The sequence below is a fragment of the Melospiza georgiana genome, chromosome 1 (assembly GCF_028018845.1).
Source record: "Melospiza georgiana isolate bMelGeo1 chromosome 1, bMelGeo1.pri, whole genome shotgun sequence".
Taxonomy (NCBI): Eukaryota; Metazoa; Chordata; class Aves; order Passeriformes; family Passerellidae; genus Melospiza; species Melospiza georgiana.
In genome coordinates this window covers 38,900,577-38,926,236 of record NC_080430.1, presented here as the reverse complement: position 1 = coordinate 38,926,236, position 25,660 = coordinate 38,900,577, and the positions used below count along the sequence as shown (strand labels likewise).

At 42.3% G+C, this 25,660-nt stretch overlaps 1 protein-coding gene across 3 annotated transcripts in view; it reads right to left on the bottom strand.

The window, feature by feature from the left end:
* The window catches only part of UBE2E1 (ubiquitin conjugating enzyme E2 E1), a 45,447-nt gene extending 20,502 nt beyond the window's left edge, over positions 1 to 24,945 (bottom strand). The window contains exons 1-3 of one of the 3 annotated variants that reach the window (XM_058025001.1): positions 24,766 to 24,945; positions 22,575 to 22,753; positions 20,429 to 20,479 (exon numbers count right to left, since the gene is read on the bottom strand). In XM_058025001.1, coding sequence (XP_057880984.1) covers positions 20,429 to 20,479; positions 22,575 to 22,753; positions 24,766 to 24,945 — 410 coding nt within the window. Of the gene's footprint in view, positions 1 to 20,428; positions 20,480 to 22,574; positions 22,754 to 24,026; positions 24,168 to 24,765 lie in introns of those variants that run through there. The other 2 variants (XM_058025009.1, XM_058025016.1) reach the window with 2 other exon arrangements.
* Between the last annotated feature and the right edge of the window lie 715 nt (positions 24,946 to 25,660).

Genomic DNA, 25,660 nt, shown 5'->3' with positions numbered 1-25,660 from the left:
AGCTGACATTCCCATCATTAAAAGTGATTATCCTATTTTTTAAAAAAATATATTGGGATTTTAGTCAAATGTAGCTACAAGTTATGATGAGCCAACTTTTTTTCAAATTAAGGTAAAAAAGCTGAAAATAACTCTCCTCTGATGAGTTTGTAACCATCAGAAGAGTAGACATCCCCATGATGGTATCATTAACAGATTAGTAAACAAACCAATATTAGTATGATTTTTTTAGATCACTCTACATAAATATACATAAAACACATGGAACTTTCAAGCCATGAGTTAATAATACTACAAACTTGAAACCTGATCAGGTAAAGTCAACCTTAAGCACTGAAGTGAAACACCAAAGTGAGTCCTTATTTTGTGCTTTAAGACTCAATTCACTGAGAGACATACTAATTTGACAAAAACATAACAGAAAATAGTTTTAGAAATTACTCTTAATAGTGTTCTTTTATATATATACACACACACATATATATGTGTGTGTTTCATACAACACAAATCTTTTTACAACTTGACTTACAAAGGTTTTTTTTTCTAAACCCATTTTTCCTCCTATAGAACAAAGTTAAAGTTCAGTTCACACATTCGTATACTAGAGATAGTATTACTCCAAAGATTTTGATAACAGGTCAAGTGCAAATTTTATCTAGTAGCTTACCAAAAGAAATATAGATCCATCAGGCTGGATCTGATCTGAAGTCCACCTAGTTTAACGCCTCGTATCTCACTGGCTTCCAGTGTCAAATAGGTCAGAGATGGGCATCAGAAGGTTTCTGCCAAGTTTTCTGTTTTCCTCTACCATAACAACATCCCCAGCGGTCACTGCTTGAGCCTCAACACCAGGTACCCATGTTTCCTTTCTGAAATCACTATTATGAATCAGCTGCAGTAATTCTGTCTGATTTTGCCCCCCATAGAAGCTTGAGACTTTTTGAGGCTTGTTTAACTCCTGCTTTCAGTAATGTAATACAGCACGGAACTCCTATGCCCCATTTTGTTCTGTAAAAAGTGAACAAATTAAGTTTCACTATCTTTTAATCTCATTCCATATGCCTTTGTTCTTGTCTTAGAAGGGGGAAAACCGTTCCTCTCTATTTTCTCTTGAAGTTAAAAAAATGAGGAAAAAGGCTCAGGCTCCTCAGGGAAGAGGTCACAGCACCAAGTCTGATAGGGTTCAAGAAGTGTTTGGAAAACATTGTTGGGCACATGGTGTCATCCTTGAGGATGGAGCTTTGCAGGGCCAGGAGTTGGACTTGATGATCCTTGTGGGTCCCTTCCAACTCAGTATATTCTGTGATTCTGTAAATGCTGTGTTTGTTGGTTTTTCAGGGTTTTTTTTAAGGAAGCAATCCTTGTGTCTTCATGTGAGAAGTTCCTCCAGTTCCTTTTTTAAAATAAATTCCATCTTTCCTCTCCAAAATCTGCTTACTCTTCCAATACACTCTTTTAGATAAAGTGGACAGCATTCCACAGAAGCTGATAGATGAGCCATTACTCTGTATGTATTTGAATTTAGCTTTTCTCTCATTCACATGATCCTTTTTTCAAAATGGGAAAACTTATCACCATAGGTGACAATACCTCTAGTGAGCACTAGGCCAGGAAAGAGTAAGTTTCTTTCCCTACTTCAAAGTTTGTGGCAAACCACTCATTGTTAAAGGTCTATCCTGTGAGCATACATTTGTTAAGCCTCTTTCTAAAAGCAAGTACTTCTCTATCAGTCTGGGCTAGCTGAAGTCAATGACAAAATTCTATCAAGTTCAACAGAACTAATTCATATGCAATGCAGGGCACAGCAATCTCTTGGGAATCCAGCACAGTCCCCCCAACAAAATCAGCAGCAACTGCAAAAGCCAGATCACTGCAGAGCACTTGGATTGGGAGGCTGCCTCATCACACTTAGACCAGTCAGTAATTATGGCATTCCTAATTCCCACTGTCAGCAAAGAACACTTTTGAAAGCATCCTTGTGGCACCTGCATCCCATGAAAATACAAAATACTGTATTTTTTATGGAAGACAAAAAGTTTGTTATCAATCAATGTTGCTGCTGGGCATCTTCAAAACAAGAAACAAGCTCTGCTTCTGTCATTAAACTGACACTAGTTTATAGACAATTACAGAAGAGCAGAACCTTATAAGGAAAGCACAGAGCTTTACAGAGAACTGAACTCCTCTGCAGGAAAAATTTTAAGGTTCTTTTGTTTAAAAAATTTTGTATTAATTCAAGTTACCCTTCCTACACTCCCAATATGAGAATTTGGAGGCCAGGAGTATTTTGACCAAAGCCTAGGTATTTCTGTTTCTATTAGTTTTTGCTCAACAACCATTTTCTTTTCTCTCTGAATCTACAGATGTGGGTTTGTGTTGGGTTTTTCTGTTATGTGGTTTTGGGTTTGGGTTTTTTTGGAGGGGTTTGTTGTGTTGTTTTTTTAAATCTTTAGCATATCAAGATATTTCTCCTCCCTAGTCCCAACATGTAGAAACTGTGTAGTTTAAAGTCCTGCTGAGATTTGCAGGCACAAATGTCAACTATAATAGTCTAGCCTTTTAATATATTTCCTTCTTCACTCCTGATATTTTTATACTCTGTGGAATTAATTCTGTAACCTGAAGTGCCACTTATTAAAAAGCCAAGCCATGGTAAAGAGCTTGCTACCATCATCACTTCCTTTACAGAAATATAGTGATTTCACTCATTACAGCACACTCAAGTTTAATCAACACCCTGGCTTCTGCTCTGTGTAGGTGTTAATAATTTATAAGTTCCTGGATTCTATTGCTCACTTTGTAGGTCATTTCCGTAGGCATTCCCTTGCAACCCGATCAGACACGATGCATAAAATTAATTTCTGGGATGACCTGATATGGAAGGGGATGTGTAAAAGGAGCATGAAAAGGGATGACATCAGTAAGGGGTGAGGATTTCTGGTCCCAAAGAGATACAAGACAGGTGTGCACATGTGTATGTGGAAGGAGCGAAAAACACTCTTTGTGCAAGCCAGGACTGAACAAAGATTTCAATGTAATGCTCAGAATTAAAGCAGATTTTAGTCCATAAGCAAGTTTAATTGGAAGAAACAAACAACTCTCCCCCAGCCCCAAAAACCCCTCCACGATGCTCTTCTGGTACAACATCTCAAGGTATCTTGCTTAAACCTGGAGCATGAGTTTAGTACTGCTCCCAAATCACCATAATGAATAACACTGACTTTGAACACTGATGGTAGCCACATGTCTGCCCAAATCTATTTCAAATTCTGTTATGTTCTTGGCCTCAATAATCTCCTATGACAGTACATTCCAGAGACTAATTATATGTGTGAAATACACATATAATACCTTCCTTTTATTGCTCTTCTATTTGCCATCTTTGATTTCAATAGAACATCTCTCTTGGTTCTTCTGTTATGAGAAAAAGAAAACAGATGTTTCTAATTTATTTTCTCTTACACTAGAATTCAGTGCAGCATGAAGTTAGCAGTTAAATGACTGAAGTATTTCATCCTGATTGTGTTCTTCCAGACAGAGTAAATGTCTGTTCTTACAGACTAAACTTACCTACCTACTAAGAGAATCAGAGAAAGAGGAGCAAGGAAGTTAAGAAATTCAAACCTATGAACTTTAGGCAACAGGTTTATGACAGAAAATGAGAAATCAAATACCAAAAGCATTAAAAATGCTCCCCTATTCAATGCTGGTATGTCTATATTTGGGAAAAAGCTAAACCAAACAAACCACCCCAATGAACCACAAACTAACCAAATGAAACAGAGTGTGTATGGTTGACATACATGCTAGTGAGGGAGAGGGACAATTAAAAAGGCAAAAGAACAGAACTTTATATGTAACATCATCCAAACCTCTGGTATCACACATACTCAGCATGCTATTTTAAATCTCACTGTAGAAGCAATTAGTCAACAGTAGCAGCTTCCTTTGTGAGCATAGGCAAGTTCTCAGGTGCCATCATCATGGTCATGGATGAACAGCTTAACAAGGGATCAATGTCACCATTTTGCAATGACACTTCTGGTCACTTGCAGGAAGGGTGTATATCAGTATTTGTGTGTAACTACCATTATCTGGGTGTAAGCTGCATCAAACAAAAGCATGGCTTCAACCAAAACACTTAATTAACTAGGGATGTCCATGTAGAAGCAATGGATTTGTAAAAGCTAGTGGAAGTAGATTTCAGAGGGAACACACCAGATTGCAGACTCATGACATTGGTGTTAAAACTTCAGTGGAAATCTTGCTTGATTTAGTTATTGCAGGATAGGAAAGGACAATTCAGAGAAATTACAGAGCTTTTATGTTACTTCAGCTATAGGACTGATCCTTAAATACAAAGGCTGCCTGCTCTTAGACCCACTACCAGCCTGCACTGTGTCTTACTATACCCAATTCCAACTTTCCTTACTTATTTTAATGGAAACAACACTGCAGTTGAGGAAAAATACACTTCAATGATTCATTCTGGAGGATGATGGGACCCTTGTTCTTTACACTGGATTCATTAGCATACATTTGATACACGTGAAAAAGCCTCACCTATATTGCCCAGCTTTGAGGACTTGAAAACAAATTTCTGGAGCAGAGAAACTCTTGTTGACAATATATATCATTCGGATCAGATTTTTTTTAGGTGTATTTTTAACAGTGAAACAGATAATAAATAAATAAAGTGTTCTGTTACAGCTAGGAAGTTCACTGCTCTAAGTCAAAACACTGTAAAGACTGGAAGAAAGCCACTAGTCAGCTATGATTAGCCAAGGGCACAAGAGCACAATTAGTTCTTACTTGATGACAGGACCAGATACAGAAAGGAAACCCATGTGGGTGATACACAAAATGAGATGTCCTGATTGAGTGCAACAACATTCAGATTGAATTTTCAAAAAATGTCATACATCTTTTAACAAACTTGTGTGCTAATGGTCCTTTTATATCTAGCTCTGATCATACAGACACTATTTCATGTGTAAAATTGGAGTACACAAAACCACTATAACCCCAGAGCTGCACTCACTCTGTTCAGTGATGTGATCACACATACTCCCATAGGGTATTCCATTACAGAGGATCTAGAATTGTATTATCATTTTTGCTACAAAACGACAAGAATATACATTATGGCAGCACTGATCCCTCTCTGTCATGAAAAAAAGTTTACCCTTTATCCCACTGGTATTAACTGGCAAGTCAGTGTTACCCTTAGAGTCTGTTTTGCACACCCCTCCTAAGAGACTTTTCTATGTGTGCTTCTTCTCCTGGGGGATGCAATGTTTGCAGTTTTTATAAAAACACATACTCTGTCAACTTCTACTGGTCAAATTAAATGCTGAAGAAAAGGAAACTTGATCTTGCAGGGATTCTTTTCCACACAGCTACTTCTGCACATTTGGGAGGGAAAAAATAAAGAAAAAAAAACCCCAACTCTTTACTTTCTCAAAACTTCCACGGCATTGTGGTAATTGAATGGAAAATATGTGTTTGCACACACATACATGCTTTAAATACACTGCTGACAAAAAGCAGATCTGATTCAACACTGTTCCCTAGAGCTGTTGTCCCAGATAGCATTGAACAGTTTTAAAATGTGCAAATTACTATGAATTACCTCAAAATTTGCAAAGTGAAATGGCGGGCAAAATAAAAATCAAGCTAAAATTTACTTCATCATTTCAAAGTTGAAGTCTGGTAGTGGTTCAGTCTTCTTGAACAATTCAACTACTGCAAAACACATATTGAGAGGCACCATTTAGTCTTCCTTACTGTAAGGGATTTACTTTTAACTGCTGGCAAAAGCCAAGTACATGTTCCCCTCCTGAGCATCTTTTAATCTTCATAGTTTCTGTTCCTTCAATCCATGTAGAACAGACCCCCACCAAGTAGGTATGTCTCCCCAGGCCAGGTTACAGAGGGAAGGCAGCTCTGGTACAGTGCCAACTGAGTTCAGGTATATTTCTGAAAAGACCAGAAAGCAAGATTTAAGCTGTGCAAGCTCCAATTAAAGCAGAAAACCAGCTTAAACGAAGAAAAAGTCTATCTATTAAAAAACTTCCTAGCAGCTGTGACCAGCATGGATGAGAAATGGTGAGAGAGGCTGCCCAGTGGCTGTTGTGCTGGTTTCACACACTTTTCCCACTAGGGCAAAGAATGATTAAGAGACTCACCATCTCAGTGAGTACTCTTTGTGGAAAGTCAGACCCTTAAATGTACCCATGTCATAATTTTACTCCTATGAGACATGGTGTTCTACTACATACTTAAAGACATACAGAAAGAATCAAAGACATAGCATAATTTAAGCCCTTGTTTTCTTCAGTACTACTTGTAAAGAGAAACATAAGAGAAGTCACCTTCCATAGCCCTGTGAGTGTGCTGAGGATGCACGTGGGCCTGACTGCCCACAGGCATGCAAGTACTAAAGAAGAGGAGTTAAACAGACCTCCCCTCATCCAGATCAATGTCTTACTGCACATAAATTTATCTTCTTCCTTTGTCTGCTCTATGCCCACTAGGTCTGCAACTCCTGAAGTCTCCTAAAACCAGAGAAATTTAACAGCAAAAGCAATGTAAAGGAAAGACAAAATCCCCAATCCTCCCACCAAAAAACACCCCAGCATTGCATGTGCTTCCTATCTTTTCTTATCCCGAGAAACAGAATAATTAGTAAGGAAGCAATGTGAATCTGGGCATAGCATTACTTCTTTTTTTTTAAACAGTCTGTATGTTTGCTTTTCATTAGCTCTCTGTGGTGGCAAAACTATAAATGTAAGAGTTAGAGACATAAAGGGAAAAAATAAAGTAGCCAATAGCAAAGATTTCAAATACACTTACTCAACCACAGTTTGTTTTACAGCTGCTTTACATAACAATAAAAACGTAATATACCATGGACTTTTGGCAGAGTGTAGAGAGGCAGCATCAAATGGCAATAACGGAGTAAGCACAAATGATCTCTTTGGAACAATTAAGTAATTTTAATAAGATCATTATGTCCAACAAGTAATGGGCCCAAAGAGACAGAAAGGTCAAAAGTGTGAGTTTCTCAGCACTGACCAGAGATCACATTTATAACCCTTTGGAAGAGAGGATACCTTCATAATCATATTATATAACCCTTACTAGAAAACAACCCTATTTAGCACACTAAACAAAAATAGAGATATTTCCTTCAGATGCCAAAGGCAAGAATGCTTTCTCTCAACCAGTTGTCTCAGCATAATTAATAAATAAATAAATAAGGGCAAAAAAATGCTTACCCTCTGTGCATAACCAGCTGAGAAAATCACTGCCTATACATAAAACAGTGAAGTGCTCACACAGTTCAGTAAACAGTCTGGCACTTTAAAGAAAAAAATGGGTAAATAATACATACTGTACATTAAACTGTACAGAACTGTTTTAGCGACCTTGAACTCTAGTAATATAAGCAGGGACATGCAAACCCACTTATTTCTGGACACAGTTCATTCACTATCTCCAGCAAGGACTGAAATTTAACACTGGACCCAGTGTGTCATTAGGATTTGACACATTATCTTTCAGGAAAGCCAGTCTAAGCAAACATTATATTTCCATTACTTTAACACCAAAAAAAAAAAAAAAAAGAGATTCTCCCTCTGAAAAGAAATCATTTGCTAAGACAGCAACTAAATGACTTTCCAGGTGTGACATTTAATGTGTACATGAGAGGAGGGTTAGTAAAAATACTGAGCAAAGAACTTTTCATTTGCCTGGCACACAGTTGTCTGCTGTGTAAATGCTCACACACGCTCACCTTCTGCACAGCCATATGCCCTCATAACTCCAAAGTGAAGTTTAGATGTATCCTCTTGACTAGAAACCTTTCATGCTAATAAAAAACTTTCCCAATGACCAAGGAATAATACATAAAGAAAGATAACAAATTTCAATTTCTATGTTACCTTGCACTCAGGATTATCCCATTTGCCCATTTAAGCACTTTGAAAACACTTTCCTCTTTCCTTTTCATCAAGCTACTCTGATTCATGACCCAGATACTTTAGCAATTAAAAAAAAAAAAACAACCAAACTATATTCAGTAGTTTAGCTGAATTAGTAGTTTACTTCATTTGCAAGTAAATTAATAAAACAGGAATAGTTATGTCTGCATATTTTTTAATTCCTAACATACATTTTCTTTCTGTCAACAGGACAACCTTGCCTTTTCAGTTCTCTGTAGGCATGGGTGTCAGACTTTGACAGATATAATGGCTTAGTGCTGAAGGATCAGTGCAGCCACCAGGAAAGAGAAGGCCCCAGAACATGCTCAACTCAGAAGGACAAGGAAGCAGGAGACACTACCACTGTTCTTTACAAGGCTGAGATGGCTTGCAGAAAGAGGCACAACTCCAGGGGCCAGAACAGGCACTCTAGCTCTTTCTTCCAGAGCTCACACCACACTGGTGACTTGGAACACACTGGATTGTGATGAAGGAAAGGAAAACCTAGAAGAAAAGCACAGAGATTGCTCTGTCTCTGCAAGAGACGCTAAGATTTACTGCTGGAAAGGGACCTGGCAATATACTTTTCTTCCCTCTTTTTTCCTGATTTTAAGAGTTACATGTAATCCCACCCTATATTTTCATTCTTTCCTAGTATGCCATAGTTCAGCCATCAACTCTAGCTCCATCCTTTTTTTCCTCATTTGTTCTGAATCACTGAAGACTGTTGCAAACAGAACAGATTTCAGTAGGTAAAAGATAGCTGTCCTTCCCAGAGCCAAATTGAAATCAGCACTCCAACCGTACCTCTCTAAGGGCAGCTGTGAATCACTAACAAATCTCACCCAGCTGTTCAGCCAGCCACCAGAGAGGTCACAGCACATCCCCACTTACCCACAGCCCTTCACTCTGCTGCCACCACTTAGAGCTGGACCCTGCCACCTTGTTGTATCCCCACCACAAAGTGTTACCACACAAGCCTCTACTACCCAGTCCCTACTTTTCAGTCTTTCCTGACAAATCCAGTACTAGTTAATAAACACATCCTAAATGACTAGTTCTGTGCTACTCAGCATGCAGTGAAATGTGCACCTGAACAATCCAAATGCTGAATGATTTGTCTGGACTTGACATTTCCTCATAAGTAAGACTCTTCTATGAAATACAAGGCAAAATCCTTGAAACACAATGCAGAAAGTAGAGACTCCACAGTCTATGGGGTTAGAAAATTTGCATCTTCTGCGGGAAAAACAATGTACAAGACATAGCTAATACATTACAGAACCTCACATGTAACATAGTATTTATAGCTATTAAGAGTACACACACTGAATACTAAGTACTTGAAACTAGAATGTCTCAACACATGTAATAGCCATGCATTTTAACTTGTATTTCCCTAACAAATAGTTACAGTCCTCCTAGATACTGAGGTGGAAGGTGAAGTAGGAGCACAAAGACAGCAAAGAAAGAGATTAGCTGTTGGACAGCTTCATTATTTCTCTGCCACTTCCAGGAAGAAAAAAGCCCCCAACACTAATATATCTCAAAATACACTATCCTATTACAAAGTAGTGTATCACAAAGTAACAGCTGTGATAACCTTGGTGTGCATAAAACCAGAAAATAATCAAATCACATATTCAAGATAATACAACAGCTGCTGAATAAAACAACTCACTTATTTACCTCTATCAGATAAGGGGGGAAAAATTGCCATTTTGCAACATAAGCATAACTTTTTTGGGGAAGAGAGGATAAGGTGACACCTACAAGCCCAAAGACTAAACCTACTTTATTAATAAAGAATATTTAAACATAGATGGAAATTTACATACCACTTTGCCAACACCAACAAAAATTAAGGAAGTGCTTTACTCTGAAAAGTTTACAATCTAAATTCAGCAACACAAATGCATGAAGGTTAATCCTTCACAAAAGCAAGGAGAAGTGGCTAAGTGACAGGAAACAAGAGCTTGCTTTAAATGGCAAAGCATAAAAAGAAGAGAGGCAAGAAGGGCAGAAGTTGAACATTTTCTGTGGCTAAAAGCCATGTCAATTGGAACAAGGAAATAGAAAAGAGCCTGAAGTTAGTGGAGTGGAATGAGGGACAATGGGGTGGGGGAAGGAGGTAATTTTGTGAGTATTCCACACAGAACATAAAAAACCAATTGGGGTCATTTAACTCAGCCCCTTACTCCTGGCAGTGGTAAGAGCCTACTCCTCAGAATAGGTGATGGTGGATACTCTCTGCAGTCCATTCCCTTTGTACTCCCTCAGAATCCACAGCCACTGGACTAGGGGTGCTAAAGGCTACTTGCCTGACTTTTCTCTTTGTATCTGTTCCTAGACCTGTTGCTCATGAATTTGTTCAACCCACCTTTGAACATGCTGATACTATCTGCCTCCACAGCCTCCTGCAGAAGAGTTTCCAGAACCCCACTACCTACTGGGTAGAAGGACTTAAACTGTTCTAAAATGACCTTTAACAGTTTCAGTGACTATGTGTTTCCAGTATTATGGAATTTACTGAATAACAGCTTTTGCCATACTTCTGTTTCAGTTGCTACAAAAACAAGGTGTGCTCCTTTGGGAGATTCAGTTTCACATGGCCTCCAACAAAATTAATTTGCAACTTCCTATCTTAAATACTAGTCTATTTGTTTGGGATTGACTGAGTCATTTGTTTCTCTCTCCATTTTCTGCCCTCTTCCTCCATTTCTCTGCCTGCCTTTCACTCTCTCTGCTTGCTATCACTTCCTCAGTTCTTTTTTTCCCCACTCCTCACACCTCACTGATGTGCTTCTGGGAGGATATGGCTAAAGAGTCACAAGTGACTCAAGCAGCAGTTCAAGGAGGTCTGCAAAGATACAGTGGGGCACCTGTTACATATATACTTCAAGGTACAGTATGCTGTTCCCACGATAAGATCATATAAGTGCATTCACTTTATTACTAATTTATATTTTATCTCCCAATTTGGGGTGCAAACAATCAGGGCAGCAAAACTATTGCTGCAGCTTGTATGCTTTACTGTTTTAAAAATCTACTCATGCCCAAGAAGAGGGTGGCCCACAGATAGTCCTCCCCATCCACCAAGAGGAAAATGCCCTGTCTTCGGTCCCTTACAGTGCAAGGAGCAGAAAGTGGAGCTAAATTGCTGGTGCAGAAAAAGCATCAGTCTTGTCTCTACTTCCATCTTTGCTGCAACTATTCCAGCAACCAGCACAAAATCACCCCAGTCACCCTGATGGGCCACCTCCCTCTGCTGTCCCTTATAATCTCCATTAATGCTTTACAACCTTGCTACCTTGAATGATTTTATGTCCTTTTCTGCTTGTCATCTGCAACTCACTCATCTCCCAGTCTTACCAACACCTGCAATCTGATTAACCTCACAAGAGGAGTGAGGGGATGGGAAAATTGGAAAGATGCTATTCAAAAGAAAACATTAAGATTTCACTAGAGATTTCAACCCAGGGATGCAGTGAAAGACAAGCAGCAGGGCAGCTGAAGGCCTGGCACTAGTTACATTCAAAACTCCTAGGTCACTCTTGTCACTACTGTACATCTTCCTGCCTGATTTCCTAGGTTACAAGGGTGCTGTTGAAATTCAATTTAAGGTAAGAAGGAAAGCATTACCACAACTTTAATGCAATGGAGAACTCAGTGAGATTCATGATATTTTGAGACTTAGCATAGCTATTTAAAGCCTTCAGTCTTTTCTCTCTCCCACAGTCACCCAAGTGTAAGGAGCATAAATACTTTTACCATAACTCAAAGCACTACAAAATACAATGAGAATCTCAAATTAAAAATTACCCCATCAAAAAGAAAGCTAGACAATTCTCACTGATAAATAACTTACAAGGAAGACACTAACTATAAAGGATTGTATGCATCACCTAATTTACTTCCTTTAAAAAGATTACTAAGACATATAGAAAACTGTGCAAATACAGTATTACAACTATCTGATTGATCAGAAACTCCTGATAAAATGACCTTGTGTAGTATACTACAGTATTGACCTAATTACTTTAAAACGGTGTTATTACAACTGTGTACATTCTAGTCATCTTTCAAAACCTTCTGCAGCAGCTAAACACTGCTTTAATGAAATAAATTGCACTTTCTCCACCATTTATAGGCCACTTCTCAGAGCTGCTACACTTGTTCAGAATATAAAATAACACACTGAAACTTTCTAGAAGTTGTCCACTTGAGAACTGAAAATATATGAAATCCTTAACAGTCATAACCTAAATTAGCACCTTAAAACGTCAGTGAAGATATTCAAACTGCATCTAAAACCTTTGAGACAATTACCCTGGCAGTCTTCTTTGTAGAACAATCACTGTCTCAAATAAATCTGACAAAGTTCTTAGACTGTATAAGAATTAGGTTTTTTTAATGAATTCTCCAATTGTGAAAAGACACTTTTGATTTCAGAATTAATTTTAATGTCTGGGGGCCTTTTCACTCCTGTGTGCAACTCCTGTGTGATCCCAGGCATCAAAAGAAAACACAGCAAGACCCCTCTCCTGATTTCTCCCAGCAAAACTGGGATTAGCACACTGACCAAAATATTGCTCAGATACCCACAGCAGAAAAAGCATTAAATATTAGCAGTCCACCTGCTCCAGAAAGCTCCTCCCCATTTTGCTTTTACAATTCTTTGTACCAGATCAAAATTCTCTGCGTTTCCAGCAAGCCCAGCAGCTCCAGAGGGAGAGATGAGCAATCTTTTTAAACAGTCATTTACACTGATACAAAGTACAAAACATATCTACTAACATGCTTATCTGATTAGGTCCCCACTCTCTTTTGACTCTAAAAGTTGAAGCTCTCGAAGGAATTGAGACGTAAACTCCACACTGATTCACAGAAACACAGAAGCAAAGAAATCTAACAGGACTCTACATCATTAACCATACAGCCGCTTTAATCCAATTACTTTGTATTTTCTCTTAAACAAATGAACTGCCAAAACTTGGCCTGGACCCAGTTCTCAAAACAGCTCAATTTCATCTTACCTGATCCATATTTTCAGATGTGAAACTATGGAAGACACTGGAGGGAGTGAGGAGATTCAAACACATCTGCCCTGAGCTACAGTCTGCATGCCCCACTCTCCTTTTCTCCCCCAGCTTCCTTCCCCCAGAGTCCAGGTTAATAAAGAGCACTGCAAATTGGATATTGAAGTTAAGCATCCAGCTCTACAACATCTCCTTGTAATGTCAATTAGCCCCTTACACACAGAAAATATGTATTAAATGCATGGTTGCAACCATTACACTTTCCCCAAATGCCTTGGAATTTTAATTGCCTGTTGCTGAAATTTGCAAATTGGCATGAGAAACAAGAAAACCCCTCTGAATTCTTGAGCACACAGTGCTTATTTTGACAGTTGTATTTTATTTATAGTACTTGACAATACATGTTCTCTCCTCAGTTTTGTAACATAACGAAGAGAGCATTCAGACCTCCACTATTAAGCCTCAGAGGGAAAAATAAGTACAAATTTATTTCATTCAAATAAATGTACAGATTGGCAAGATTTTACTTATAATGACTAAATTGCATCATTAATTTAACTTAGTTTGAAGCACTTTGTTTTGAGGAGAAAGCATAGCCCTTAACTTTGAGCATGGTGTGTGCCTGCACAGGTGTGCAGTAATCTCTTAACCCATTCACATGAAATGGAATCCTTTTTTTAGTACGTTAAATGCTTCTGAAAAGGTGCTGCATGGAAGGCTGGTCTGTCATGTACAATTACAGAAGAGTGCAGGCAGAGGCTGCAGAAGTTTCACTACACACAAACTCACTGATAGCCTTAATCTGATGTACTGGCGCAGGTGAACTCCGTCTCCATCCCAACACTGCCCCCTCCAGCAGCAGGACCAAAGCGAACATGTGCCAGACACAATGACACCGGCTCTCAAACCAACCTGTCCTTCAGAAACCACAAGGCTCTGGCAACCTGCTCTTGCTGAAATCTTCAAACACAAACCCATCCTCCCTGATCCCCTAGACAAGCCACTTATCCAAGGGTAATTTTGTCTTCATATAAAGAGGCAAGATAGATTCAAGCCCCAAAGTAAAAACAGCACACATACATTGTTTCCCATTTAAATCTATGAAGTATCATACACATACAGTGTACATTTCTTAAAACAAAACCAGACATATAAACTGCTACTATACACATATCCAATATAAAAATCTAGACAAGCAGCACTGGAAATACAACTGAAAAACCAAACAAGACTGTGTTACCAAGAGGAAATATAAGAATTTGTCAGATAAAACATATATGCAGCATCATAAACACAGTTGCACAATGCCCTCCAAGGGCAGCAAAACTGAAAGTCAAATAATAAAATTAAGTGCTATACAAGGGAGGGTGCACAGAAGGGATTTCAATCCTCTTTGTTCTTAGCCATGATACAATTTCACAGCCGCTCTCAAGATTCATCGTTTCCATGTTTGGCATGCAAGAGCACAGAACGCAGTTCATTTGGGAATTACCGAGCCAGGACGTGCAAGGCAAAATCTACCACAGCATCAGCCAGCTCCTGCCACAGTGTCCAAACAGCCTGGCCATCAAAACATTTCTGACAGTTAAAATAAAAACAGAAGTGGCTTCAGAAAAGTTAATTCCTGTAATATTAACTAATCGATCCTCAGCAAAGGAACTGCTCCTGTGCAGCCTTTGTCTGAGTACATCAGGCAGGGGACTTTGCCTGCAGGAGCTGCTACCTCCACAGACTTAAATTCAGCCAGTGTAGAAATGTATTATTTTTATGGTTTGCAAGCTAGACCATACACAGCTGCAGAGGATCTCTAAATTAGTTAATACACCATTTCAAAAGGAAGAGTTATTTCTCCAGGGATCATGTGCCAAACAAAGCAAGGAGGGAATGCTGAACCGCTGGTAGTTTATATGACAAAAGATATTTTTCAACTACATGCAGCACTAATTATGTAGGTCCTTCCTATCCTACATCTGGAAACTTATCACAGAAAACACTCACATTTTCAACACAATACGAGGTGAAAAAAGAAAAAAAAGACTTCTAATACCACTTTTGTGAGCTGATAATTTCACTTTCTTTAAAGGTGATAATATTTTTTTATTTCTACAAGGAAGCAAAAGATGGCATTTGTGTCATTCCTGACCTAATAATTTGACTGGGGACACTAAGGAAAAAAGTCATAATGAAATTAAACTTAGAAAATTTAAAACCGGAAAGTTGATGCTATAGAATACAATACTGCTCAGGAAGGGGTATTTCACACATGAAAATAACAAAACCAACACTGATGTTAAACAGTGACAATCCATCCTTAAATAATATGCTAGATTTAAAAGCAAAAGCACTTAAAGCATTATTGGAGTTGAAAGTATTGAAAAAATACATTTGCAAAAAATTACAAGCACCATAAAAAACAAATGTAAGCAAGACAAATGCCAGACCTGCATGGTATGTAGATGAAATATATTAATTATAATATGAAACTGTTGAGTTCAAAACTGCCTTTGAGCCACACATTTTATGCAGACTTCTCTCAAGCCAAGAAATCTTAATTCCACACTGCAAAGTTTTGAAAACTATTAATATTCCATACGTTGTAAGGGAGAGCACTTCTCCCCACCATCTTTACTGAGACACATATTTATTAAGTGCTGACAGTTAACTTTCACAAGACTCTCAAGGAGATCTGGTCCTTATTCTGCAAATTGACAAAAACTGGGCTGAAGGTGCCAAAAAACACAATGGTATTTTATTATTATTTAAATAATGAATTGGTGATAGCATTTTACTCTGAAGCAATGGAAAGCCCTGCAGGCAAATGCCTCCTTCAACAAAGGTTTGAAAATTATTTTTGTTTAAATAACAGCTGGTCTCGCCTATATGGACTTAAATGAGCCATGTGGAGACAAACTTGTTTCAGTTTAGCTAAGATAGATTAAAAAACATTAATTCCAGTTAATATCCATTTTGGTCCATCTACACAGATGGGAAAAATAACATTAAATTACCATGCTTACATACAGTCAATACCAGACACCCAATAAAGCACAAATTCAAAGCCCTGCTCATAATGCAACTGATGCACACAGTTCCAGCAGAACAGCTCAGCTGCAAGTTAGCTTGAAACAAAAGAAATTTACATTAATTTCTCCACTTTGCCAGAGACTTCCTGTGTAACTTTACACAAGTCACTTGCTTTTGTGGGCTGTAACTCCCCACCCCTAAAAATGGGGAAAACCACTTGTTCCATAACCTCACATCAATAAGCAGATCTACCATGAAGAGATGCTTAGATGCAGAGGTTGAATAAATTACACAAAAGGAATGAAGAGTACTTAAAGCTTGAATTAACTTCTCTTAAAGCTTTGGACACCTCATCACTGAGACAGAAGGTCTCAGACAAAGCTTCTGCACAACACTTCTAAGAGTTACCAGCAAACAAAAGTCAGGACTGCAAACATAGCAAGACAGAACTGTATTTTGACATCTGCAGACCCAAAGCAAAGGCATGACACCTCTTCTGTCACTAGCAGATATGACAGACCAAAAGTAAGAAGTTTCTAGTTACCTTCTTTGAGCTCTAAAACTGGAGTTAAACTCTCTGATATAAAACAAGAGGAAGAGATCACCAGATACAATCTCAAAAGATTTTAAACACTTTAGGTCCAAACAGTCCTTCCCCAATTCGTCTTAACCACTAACCACCTTTTGAACTTGAAAGTCATATTTAACTTTCATAACTCAGTATTAATATCGGGAGTCAAATCATCTTGCAGAAATTAAAGACCTCCAGAGCACTGGCCTACTGAAAATAATGAAGAGGACTAAAATCTATTCAGAAGTAGCTGCCAAACATACATTACACTAGGACAGTCATGAGGACACAGCACTGGTCCCAGCAGGAACCCATGAATTTGCACCATGTATTAAATATATCTTTTTAGACAATGTTTTCAAGTCCAAAAACCTGCGTTTTAAATGCAGGCCAAACAGAGACTGTTTCCACGCACATATTCTGCACCTCTGCACAACTAACTGCACTAGTCTGTGAAAATCAAAATCCCTGTGTCTCTTGAGGAAGGAGACACAGGGAGTATGAGAAATGAACCAGCCAATGACACACAAGCCCAGGTAAATTTTGGGGGACACAGCAAGCTATGAAAAAACCAGAAGCAAGGAGAGGCCCAGCAAGTGCTGAGGAGAGAGGAAGTTCTGGAATAAGCTTCCCCTCATATTACCCACATATGTGTAAAAACCACACAGCCGCTCAATCACAGGGTGTTGAGTGTGCTTGGGGTTTGGGTTTCTTGGTTTTTGTTTTTTAAACAGATGATCTGTGGGTTACATACATGAAAATACAGACATTGAAAGCTACAAAAATAAAAATGAAACATTTATTTTTAATCTATTTTGTTTGAAATGTCAAATGGTTGTCATTATTTGTAATTGCATCTTGCATGTCATGTTTTATAAGAAGAAAAATACCTCATGTAAGATATGGTAAAACAGTTTCTAAAAATCATTCACAACCTCAACCTTTATCTTTCAATATGCAGAGCTACTCTGGGATGTGGTAAATACCTTGAACTGCCATTACTGCAATAAGACTGAAAGAATAACACGATTTTGCAGTGAGGCCAAAAATTAAAGCACAGCCAACCATGAACTTATATCAAATGCCAGACATAAAACAGGGGAAAATACAAACATGGTAGTGGAGGGTGTAAGAACAGATGTCCAGAAAAAGAAAAATGATTATGGTGTTTCCAACATAACACAGGATACAGTTTCGGACAAACATTTTCAAATGTGAAAATGTTGAGGCTTTGGCAATCCCTAAAACTGACAATACAACAGGTAGTACATGACATCATACATAATGCCCCGAATATGTAAGTTCTAAGATTAAACTTACAGGAAAGAGTGAGATGCCTAAAAGGAGAGGACTGGCCTCTCCTCCAGTGACAAAGTGTCTGTAGAGGCACAAAGGCAACAGAGATATGAGGGGCAGGAGGTCAGAGGAAAGGTTAGAATAAGCAAAGTCATAAAGGCAGGAAATTGAAACTAAGTTCTCAAACTATGTATTTAATACCTCCTTCACAGCATGCCAGTAATGCTCATACGAAAGGCAAAAGTATAAAGCAAAGCAGTGACACTGTTAGCAGGCTTCCCAAGAACAAATTCTGGCAACCTTAAACATCATGCAGCAACCACAGTCTCTCATTTGCTTAATCTCCTCATAGACATAAATTGACTATTTCCATTTTTTTTTTTTTCTTTTCACAAGAGGTGAACTTTCCCCACAACTGCACTAGCTGAAACTCATCTCACTGTTGTGGCAATCAGCACCTGCCTGCCTTTTTACAAACCAGCCACTACAGGGAGAAACACCCAGTGCTTGACTGCACAACTGGAGCCTTCCTAGCCATAAGCAGAGCTGCTCTTCTTGGCTCTGAGCACCGTGTTTACAGAAGTAGGATGACTTCACCCCAAGATGAGCAATACCAAAACTCCTTTGGTCACACATACACATACAACAAACCCCTCCACTCACGTTTTCCTACCTATCAACACATTAAAAGGCAGTAACAACTACACCAGTTCCATGCATTACTTGCAGGAGTTGCCAGCCTTCACTGTCACTCATCAGAAAGCCAAAAGGAATGCAGAATACTTATAACTCCACTATGGATGAAGATTAATCATTGCTATTTGTACTACACGCCAATTTTTACCATTAGAAACATTTGTAAAGGCTGAAATAACACAAACTTACTATGTGGGCCTTGAAACATGTTATCTTCAATGGTCTATGTAATTAAAAAACTAAAACTATACTGTATTTTGCTGAGCAGTCTTCTAGTTCATCTTTACCTGTGAATGAATCTAATTAAAACAAGGACAAATTAGGGTTCTAGTATCATTTACACAAACCTTCAGAAGAAACACAATCTGATATACTCATATACTATCACAGCTTTTGGATAGACTTGCAAAGCTCAGCCTGAAGTCCCAGCACACCTTGACCATCCAGAAAATTAGTGTTTCTGCCTAGTTTCAAACTAACACCAGCACACTCAGTTTTCTAGAGAGCAAGCAACAGTGTCTGAGATGTGCTTCTGTGTTTCTTTCCCATGAAAATCAGATTAAAGTGGGAGGAGGAGGGAAAAGCATGTGGACTTCATCCTGACACGGAGCTAGGATGCACACGGGACAGACATCTCCAGCCCAAGAACTGGAAATTTTATAATATTCAGGTAAGTCATTACTGTCCCTAAAAAAGTACTGTCACAAATAAAGATTTCAAAACTTACTGGTTATCATCCCAACAACAGCACAAAAATCTTCTTAGTATCAGATTAGATGTCACACATCACATTCAATCTCTCCTTCAATTAATTATGATCCTAGGGACTGGTACTGAAAGGATGGCTCTGGATCTGCCAGGGTAACTCTTGTGCTAATGCCTCCCCACAGACTAACAGTGGCAAAAAGCTTCAATAAAAAGGTTCATGTACATTTGTGGGTGGAAACTCAATACGAAAAAGACCAATTTAAACAGTTATTTATAAACATAATTTTCTCTGATTTCTGCCATAACCAACATCAAAAGACATCAAACATCAGCTACAGCAAGAAGGTGGGAACAAGAGTTATGTGTTGGCAACTACAGCAAACACAGACCAGACCAAAAGCCTCTTTCCTCTTGGACAAGCAAGTATAACTAAAGATGTTACACTACTACTGCCTTCTCTCCAAATGCAAAGAGGTCCAGCGACACCATGCAATGAAACAAATCAACCTGCCAGAGGTTTTAAAAAAACAATGTAAGTTTCTAAAACATACCTAAAACCAAGCCGCTTTATAAAGGGCAACAGAATATCCCTGCTTTCTGTTTCATCAGCTAAGATGTATGTTCCAGTGGGGCACTCACTGAGTGACGAATTCGCACTTCACTTCCACTGTCAGCTGCTGTTCACAACAGAACTCTGAACTAAAAACCTCAGAGCATTCTCTGCTTCCTTGGCAGGACTCTTATTTATATAAGATTAGTGCAGTCAGGCATTAGATTTATAAACCAAACCAAAAACAAACAAGAAAGTTTTCACACTCCTCTTTATAAACCAGTTTCTGAAACGAACACACACAAAACAATATAACATATTGACATGCAATTGTTAAAAAAACAAAACAAACCCCAAAACAAACAGAAAACTGGTCAAAATACATACAATCTCTGGAGGTATCCCCTCCTGGAAACTATTTAAAGCATTCACAAATGTACTGTGGATGGAGCCATTCCTCTGCTCCATCCAGAGCCTCTGAGGGCAAGTTACAGCACACGGGGCACACTTCAGCCCCTCACCTTCCCCCACCCTCCTCAGCTAAGGAATCGACACCAACCTGCAGTTGGGAGGTGGATCTAAGGTGATGTCAGCCAATTCCTTCTGAATCCTGTGGCAATAAAGCAAGAAGGAACAAAGGTAAGCCACTGAGTGGGACAGCAGTTAACACATTCTCCTTGCAGACCTACTGTCACTGGGAGCTTGCCACAGCACGTAAGAGAAGTGCTCTCAGCTGTGGCCTCCCACCAGTGCAAACCCCCTCAGCAGGACAGGCACTCTGCCCTGTTAAAGAGACAGGCAGAAAAGCACACAGGCATCGTGCACTGAACCCAGACAGGTGTACCACTTTGCACTCCCACAAAGATGCCAATCACACAGTGGAAAAGACTGTCCTCTTTGCTCTGCCAACCAGCCTGTAAACGAGGGGAAACCTCTGCAAATGTGATGCACCAAGAGGAAACTGCAGCCTGGAAAGGAATTTTGTCTTACGGGATTGAGAGAAACAGTCATTGCCAAATTGGCTCCCTCCTCTCTCCCCAGCTTCTCATCACCATCCTGAGAAAAAAAATCCACAGCCCTGAGGGAGTCAATAACTGCGCCATTCTCAAGGACACTTTAAGGAAGGTGAATGTCTATTTCCGACGCTCCTGCGCTTCCTACCACCTTCAATTCTCCCTTCTCTTCACCCTCAAGAGCCACACAACACCCCCATGTCCCCTCCCTAGGACTCCAGAAGCTCCCTCTCTCCCCTGTGCTCAGCCAACACCCTGTCCTCTCAGCCCAGACTATTCTGGGCTCACGCTGCTTCTGCCACAAAACGCCCAACCAGCTATCATCCTCTTCCCTGGAGTCCCATTACTGTCACTCAGGCTTCCCTTCCAGATCTCCCCACCCAGCACTCAGCCTGCCTCCCTTCTCCTTCAAACTCAGCCAGCATCTCCTGCCACTTGTCACACACAAGAACCACAGCCTTTCCACAGGAGGCAGTTCAAAATCTTCTCCTTAGAACAGCGAAGGGCACAACACGTAAACAGTGCTTGCCACTATCTATGTCAGTTTGCCATGGAAACCTGCTGAGTGGAGATCTGGAATAACCAAACCACCTAAATTCTACAAAGCCACAGAAAACTCAGTTGCTACGACAGGGCATTTGCATAAAACCCCAGTCACTTTAGACACCTACTGATACAACCTCTCTGCTGCTTGGCAAAGCTCTTCAGTGAGATGGTTTATTATTCTTACTGAAGTACTGCAAGTGTGCTTGAAAACCTCCATTTGTCAGCTTAGCTCCCTGGAGCAGGATGGTGCTGAACTCAGATGACACACAGAAAAAATAAGAAAGGGTAACTTTAACAAAAAATTAGCAGCTCCAAGAGTCTGTCCAAGTGAAGAAAACTGACATAGCTGTTCTGCAATTCCTGTTCTATGCAGGTGTCTCTCTCTACACATTATTCTGGAATAAAAATTACTTTATTCTCAAAAAAAGCCCAAAGTCACTCTGGGCTGTGAGCAAAGATTATTTTAGAGGAGAATGTCCACAAGTGGGCCTGCTGTGGATTATTTACCCCAGTTAGCATCCAACCACACACAGAAAATTCAATATAAGTGATGAGCAGACAAAAATAACAGATATGTATTTGTTGGTAAAGATCTGGGGCTATATTACACCCCTCACACTGCAGCGCACTCCTCCAAATCAAGCAAACCCAAAACTTCACAAACATTAATTAATCTCCAAATCAGTTCTGGAAAGAAAAAAAGACACAAGAGAGTGAAAAAAAGACACAAGAGAGTGAAACAGATGTTGAAATGCAATGCCTTGCTTGGGACCATATAGCTTCCAGTAGCAGACAAAAAAAAAAAAAAGGTCTAAATGTCAATCCTACACCATTCCCACAACAAATGCAAGTCAGGAAAAAGGAAAAGACAGCAGAAATAATTGAGGGTCAGAATAACAGCCCAGAAGAAGAAAGGCCAGGAAAATATTTGGAACAAGCAGGAAGAGGGACTCGAAAGCAGTGAAGTTGGGCAGACACTCACTGCAGCGAGACACCGAAAAAAGTGAGACAATAGCAGCTTCATGCAGAAAGGTTGAGCACAAGGGCTAGGGATGAGGAATGGGAGCAGCAGGGGAACAGCGCAAAATAAAATGAGGAAGAAGGGAAGATGCAACAAACCAGTGAGAAAACTGACTGCAGCCTCACCTCTTGGCACTGGTAGATAGCAGTTTAGAGTTTTTACTCATGCTGACTTTGCTTTCCTTCTTCTTAGGCGTGCTTGTCTCTTTCTCTGTCTGTTGGTTGGAGGATGAAGATGAGGAGGAGCTGGTGCTGGCCCTCGAATCGTCATCCGACATAGCGACCCCCCCACCACACACCCCAACCTGGAGAGGAGACACCATGGGGCGTGGGGAACAAACAGTGAACACAAACACACACAGAGAAAGGCTGCTGACAATCTCGATCTGTGTTTGGGTCATGCTCCTTTTAAAGGATCCTCGTGTCTCCCTCTCCTCTCTAGGCCCTACAGCCATAGCAGGAGGAGCAATAGCTTCCCCTGCACTAGTAACACCGAGGAGCACGGGGGAAAGGGACTTTAAAAGCTTCCTCTCAGAAAGCAAGTGCGGAATGAGAGGAGACTGGAACGAGGACAACTGCGAGGATCAGGGAAGCTCAAAGCAATTCTTTCTAATCTCCCCCAAACTGCACACACAAGGGGAGCCATCACCACCACCCACCACTATCGAGCCTAGGGGTGTAGGAGATAAAAATGGCACAGCTCCGGTCCCTTGGGCTCCCGGGAGGCACGTGGGGGAGGCAGGAAGGGACGAGGCCAGGGGGGTGCCCGTCGCCAGTTCTAAAATGGAAGTGGGGCATCACTGGCAACACAGGGAAGACCCTGGCAGACGTGTGACCTGTGGTGGGGAAACCCCTGCCTGCTGGATATCCCCTGTCTGCGGGATCGGGCGTTGGGAGCCGTGAGGGGAGGCGGGCAGGACGGGAGCAAACCAAGGGGAAGGGCTGAGCAGGGAGTGGGGTGCACTGGTGGCACCCACCGAGGCCCACAGCACCGAGGGGCATGTGCCAGAGGAGGGGGAAGGGAGCACAGGGTCTGTGCCGGGGGGGACGCGGGGGAAAGGAGGACCAGGGCCTACGAGGGGCGAGAGGGGAGGCCGGTGCCAGGGAGGGGGGGCAGCGGGGGCCAGGGGGAGGCAGCCCGGGTCCATGCGGGCGCCCCGGGGGCACGGGGGAGGAGGGCGAGCACGGCGGGCTGCCGAGGGCAGGTCCGCACCGAGAGAGGCGAGAAGCCGTCGGGAGGGATGGGGGGGGCTGGCAGGGCACCCCGGGAGAGTTCGGGGGAAGGGCTCGGGGGACGGCCGCGGGCCCGAGGGGGAGGGGGGGGCGACACACGGCCGCCTCCCTCTGAGGGCCACGGGCCCCCGGGGAGCTCCCCTGCCCCCGCTGGCCGAGAGCCGGAGGGGGCCCGGCCGAGCTGCCCCGGCCGCGGGCCCGCAGGGCCGGGGGACAGCGGTACCTGACAGCCCCGGGCGCGACCCCCCTGCCCCGCCGGCTGCCGCCCCATCGCCGGGCCGCGGCCGGCCCTGCCCCTCGCCCCTGCCCCCGGGGAGGGCGGCGGGGGGTGCCCCGTCCCCCTACCTCTCCCTTTGTGTCTGGCTGCTCCTCCTCGGTGCGGCTGGGCCTGGCCACTCGTGTCTCTCTCGCTGGGAGAGAAGCGGAAGTGCTGCAACAGCAACTATTAAACAGGCAATGGCTTCCCTGGCTGCCTCCCCCACCGCGGAGCGGGGCTGGGGGGCGGCGGGGCCGGGGCGCCACCCGGTGCGGAGCGGGGGGCGGCGGGGGCGGGCGGCGGAGCCCCAGCTCCGGGGATGGAGGGGGATCCCGGCCGCCACGGCCCCCTCTCTTTCCCTTCCCCCCGGGGAGGGAAGAAAGGGGCACACGGAGGGGGACGTGAGTTTTTAATGGAGACCCTCTGAAAAGTAACCTGCAGGGGTGTCGGGGGGCACAGGGAAAGGCGCCCTTCCCGGCTCCGCTGCTGCTTCCGTGCGAGAGCCCTGCGGGGACGTGGTGAAAGCAGGTGGCTGGGAGAGGGGCAGCTCCCGGGGCTGCTTTTTTTAAGGCTCAGAGGGGGTGTTAGGCTCGGCGCGGGGGCTGCTTGCTTTCCTGCTATTTTCAGAACTGTTTCAACCCCAAAGCTTCCCCCCTGCCTCACCTGCTTTGTCCCTCCGGCGGCAGTAGCAACTTCTCACCTGTCTCAGTTTGAAAGCATTAAGGGGAAAAAAGAAAGAGGGGGGGGAAAAAAGGAGCCTAGCCCAAAGCCCACTCGCCCCCACCAATCCAGGCAAAAGGAATCCCCGGCAGCTTTCCCGTCTCTCACCTGTTTCAGCCCTAAAGCAGCAGCTGTGTCCTCCCTTCCCTCCCCCGGCTCAGCCCTGAACCAGCAGCAGGAGCAGCCGCTTCCCACTCGCCCTCGCCCGGAGTTCAGGATTCCATTGTCCCCCACACTGCATTTGGTGACATCACTGACACACAAAGAAGGGGCACTTCGTGATGTCATCAACGCATGCTGGGAGAGAAAACAAAATTCTGGGCTTGGCAACGGCACCACTAAAACACAGGCGCACACAGATATACACACGCAGACCTTTCAATTTTCCAAAGGTAAAAGTGTTGGGGATTTTTTTTTTCCCCCAGTCCCCTGATGGGGAGCCCGTCTGCGGAAAAAGGCGTGTTGTATTCGCTAGCGTGTTGTAATCGCGAGGCGATTTACTCATTTCTCCGTAACCTCTGCTGTCCATCTCTCGCTCCCCGTCCACCCAAGGCAGAAAAGTAATTTGGCCGGAGCGACCCTCTGCCTCCGGCCCAGGCGCGGGCAGCAGCCCCGGTGGGCAGCCGTGGCTCTTCCTGGAGGTGCCGGACCACTCGGGAAGGGACAATGGGGACCAGCATTCCCACCGACCTCACCCGGGGCACATTTGGCTCGCTGCCGCCAGTTTCCACAGCCTATCGAGGGATCGCCTATCGAGTTACTTGGTGTCTTCAGTGGCCGAAAATACACTGGACTGTCACCACCACGCAGCACGATAATGGATCGGAGTTTGTATGTCACCCTTTCTCCCACGGGAGGACCTCGAGGCGATCCGCAGGCACACAGCACCGCTGGCTCCACAGGGCGCTGTTACGACACGACACCTGGGGAGTCCCGAGGGGTCAATTACAGAACCGAAGCCGCAGGAGCGGCGGGGGACGGGGGCGGGGGGACATCCCAAGGC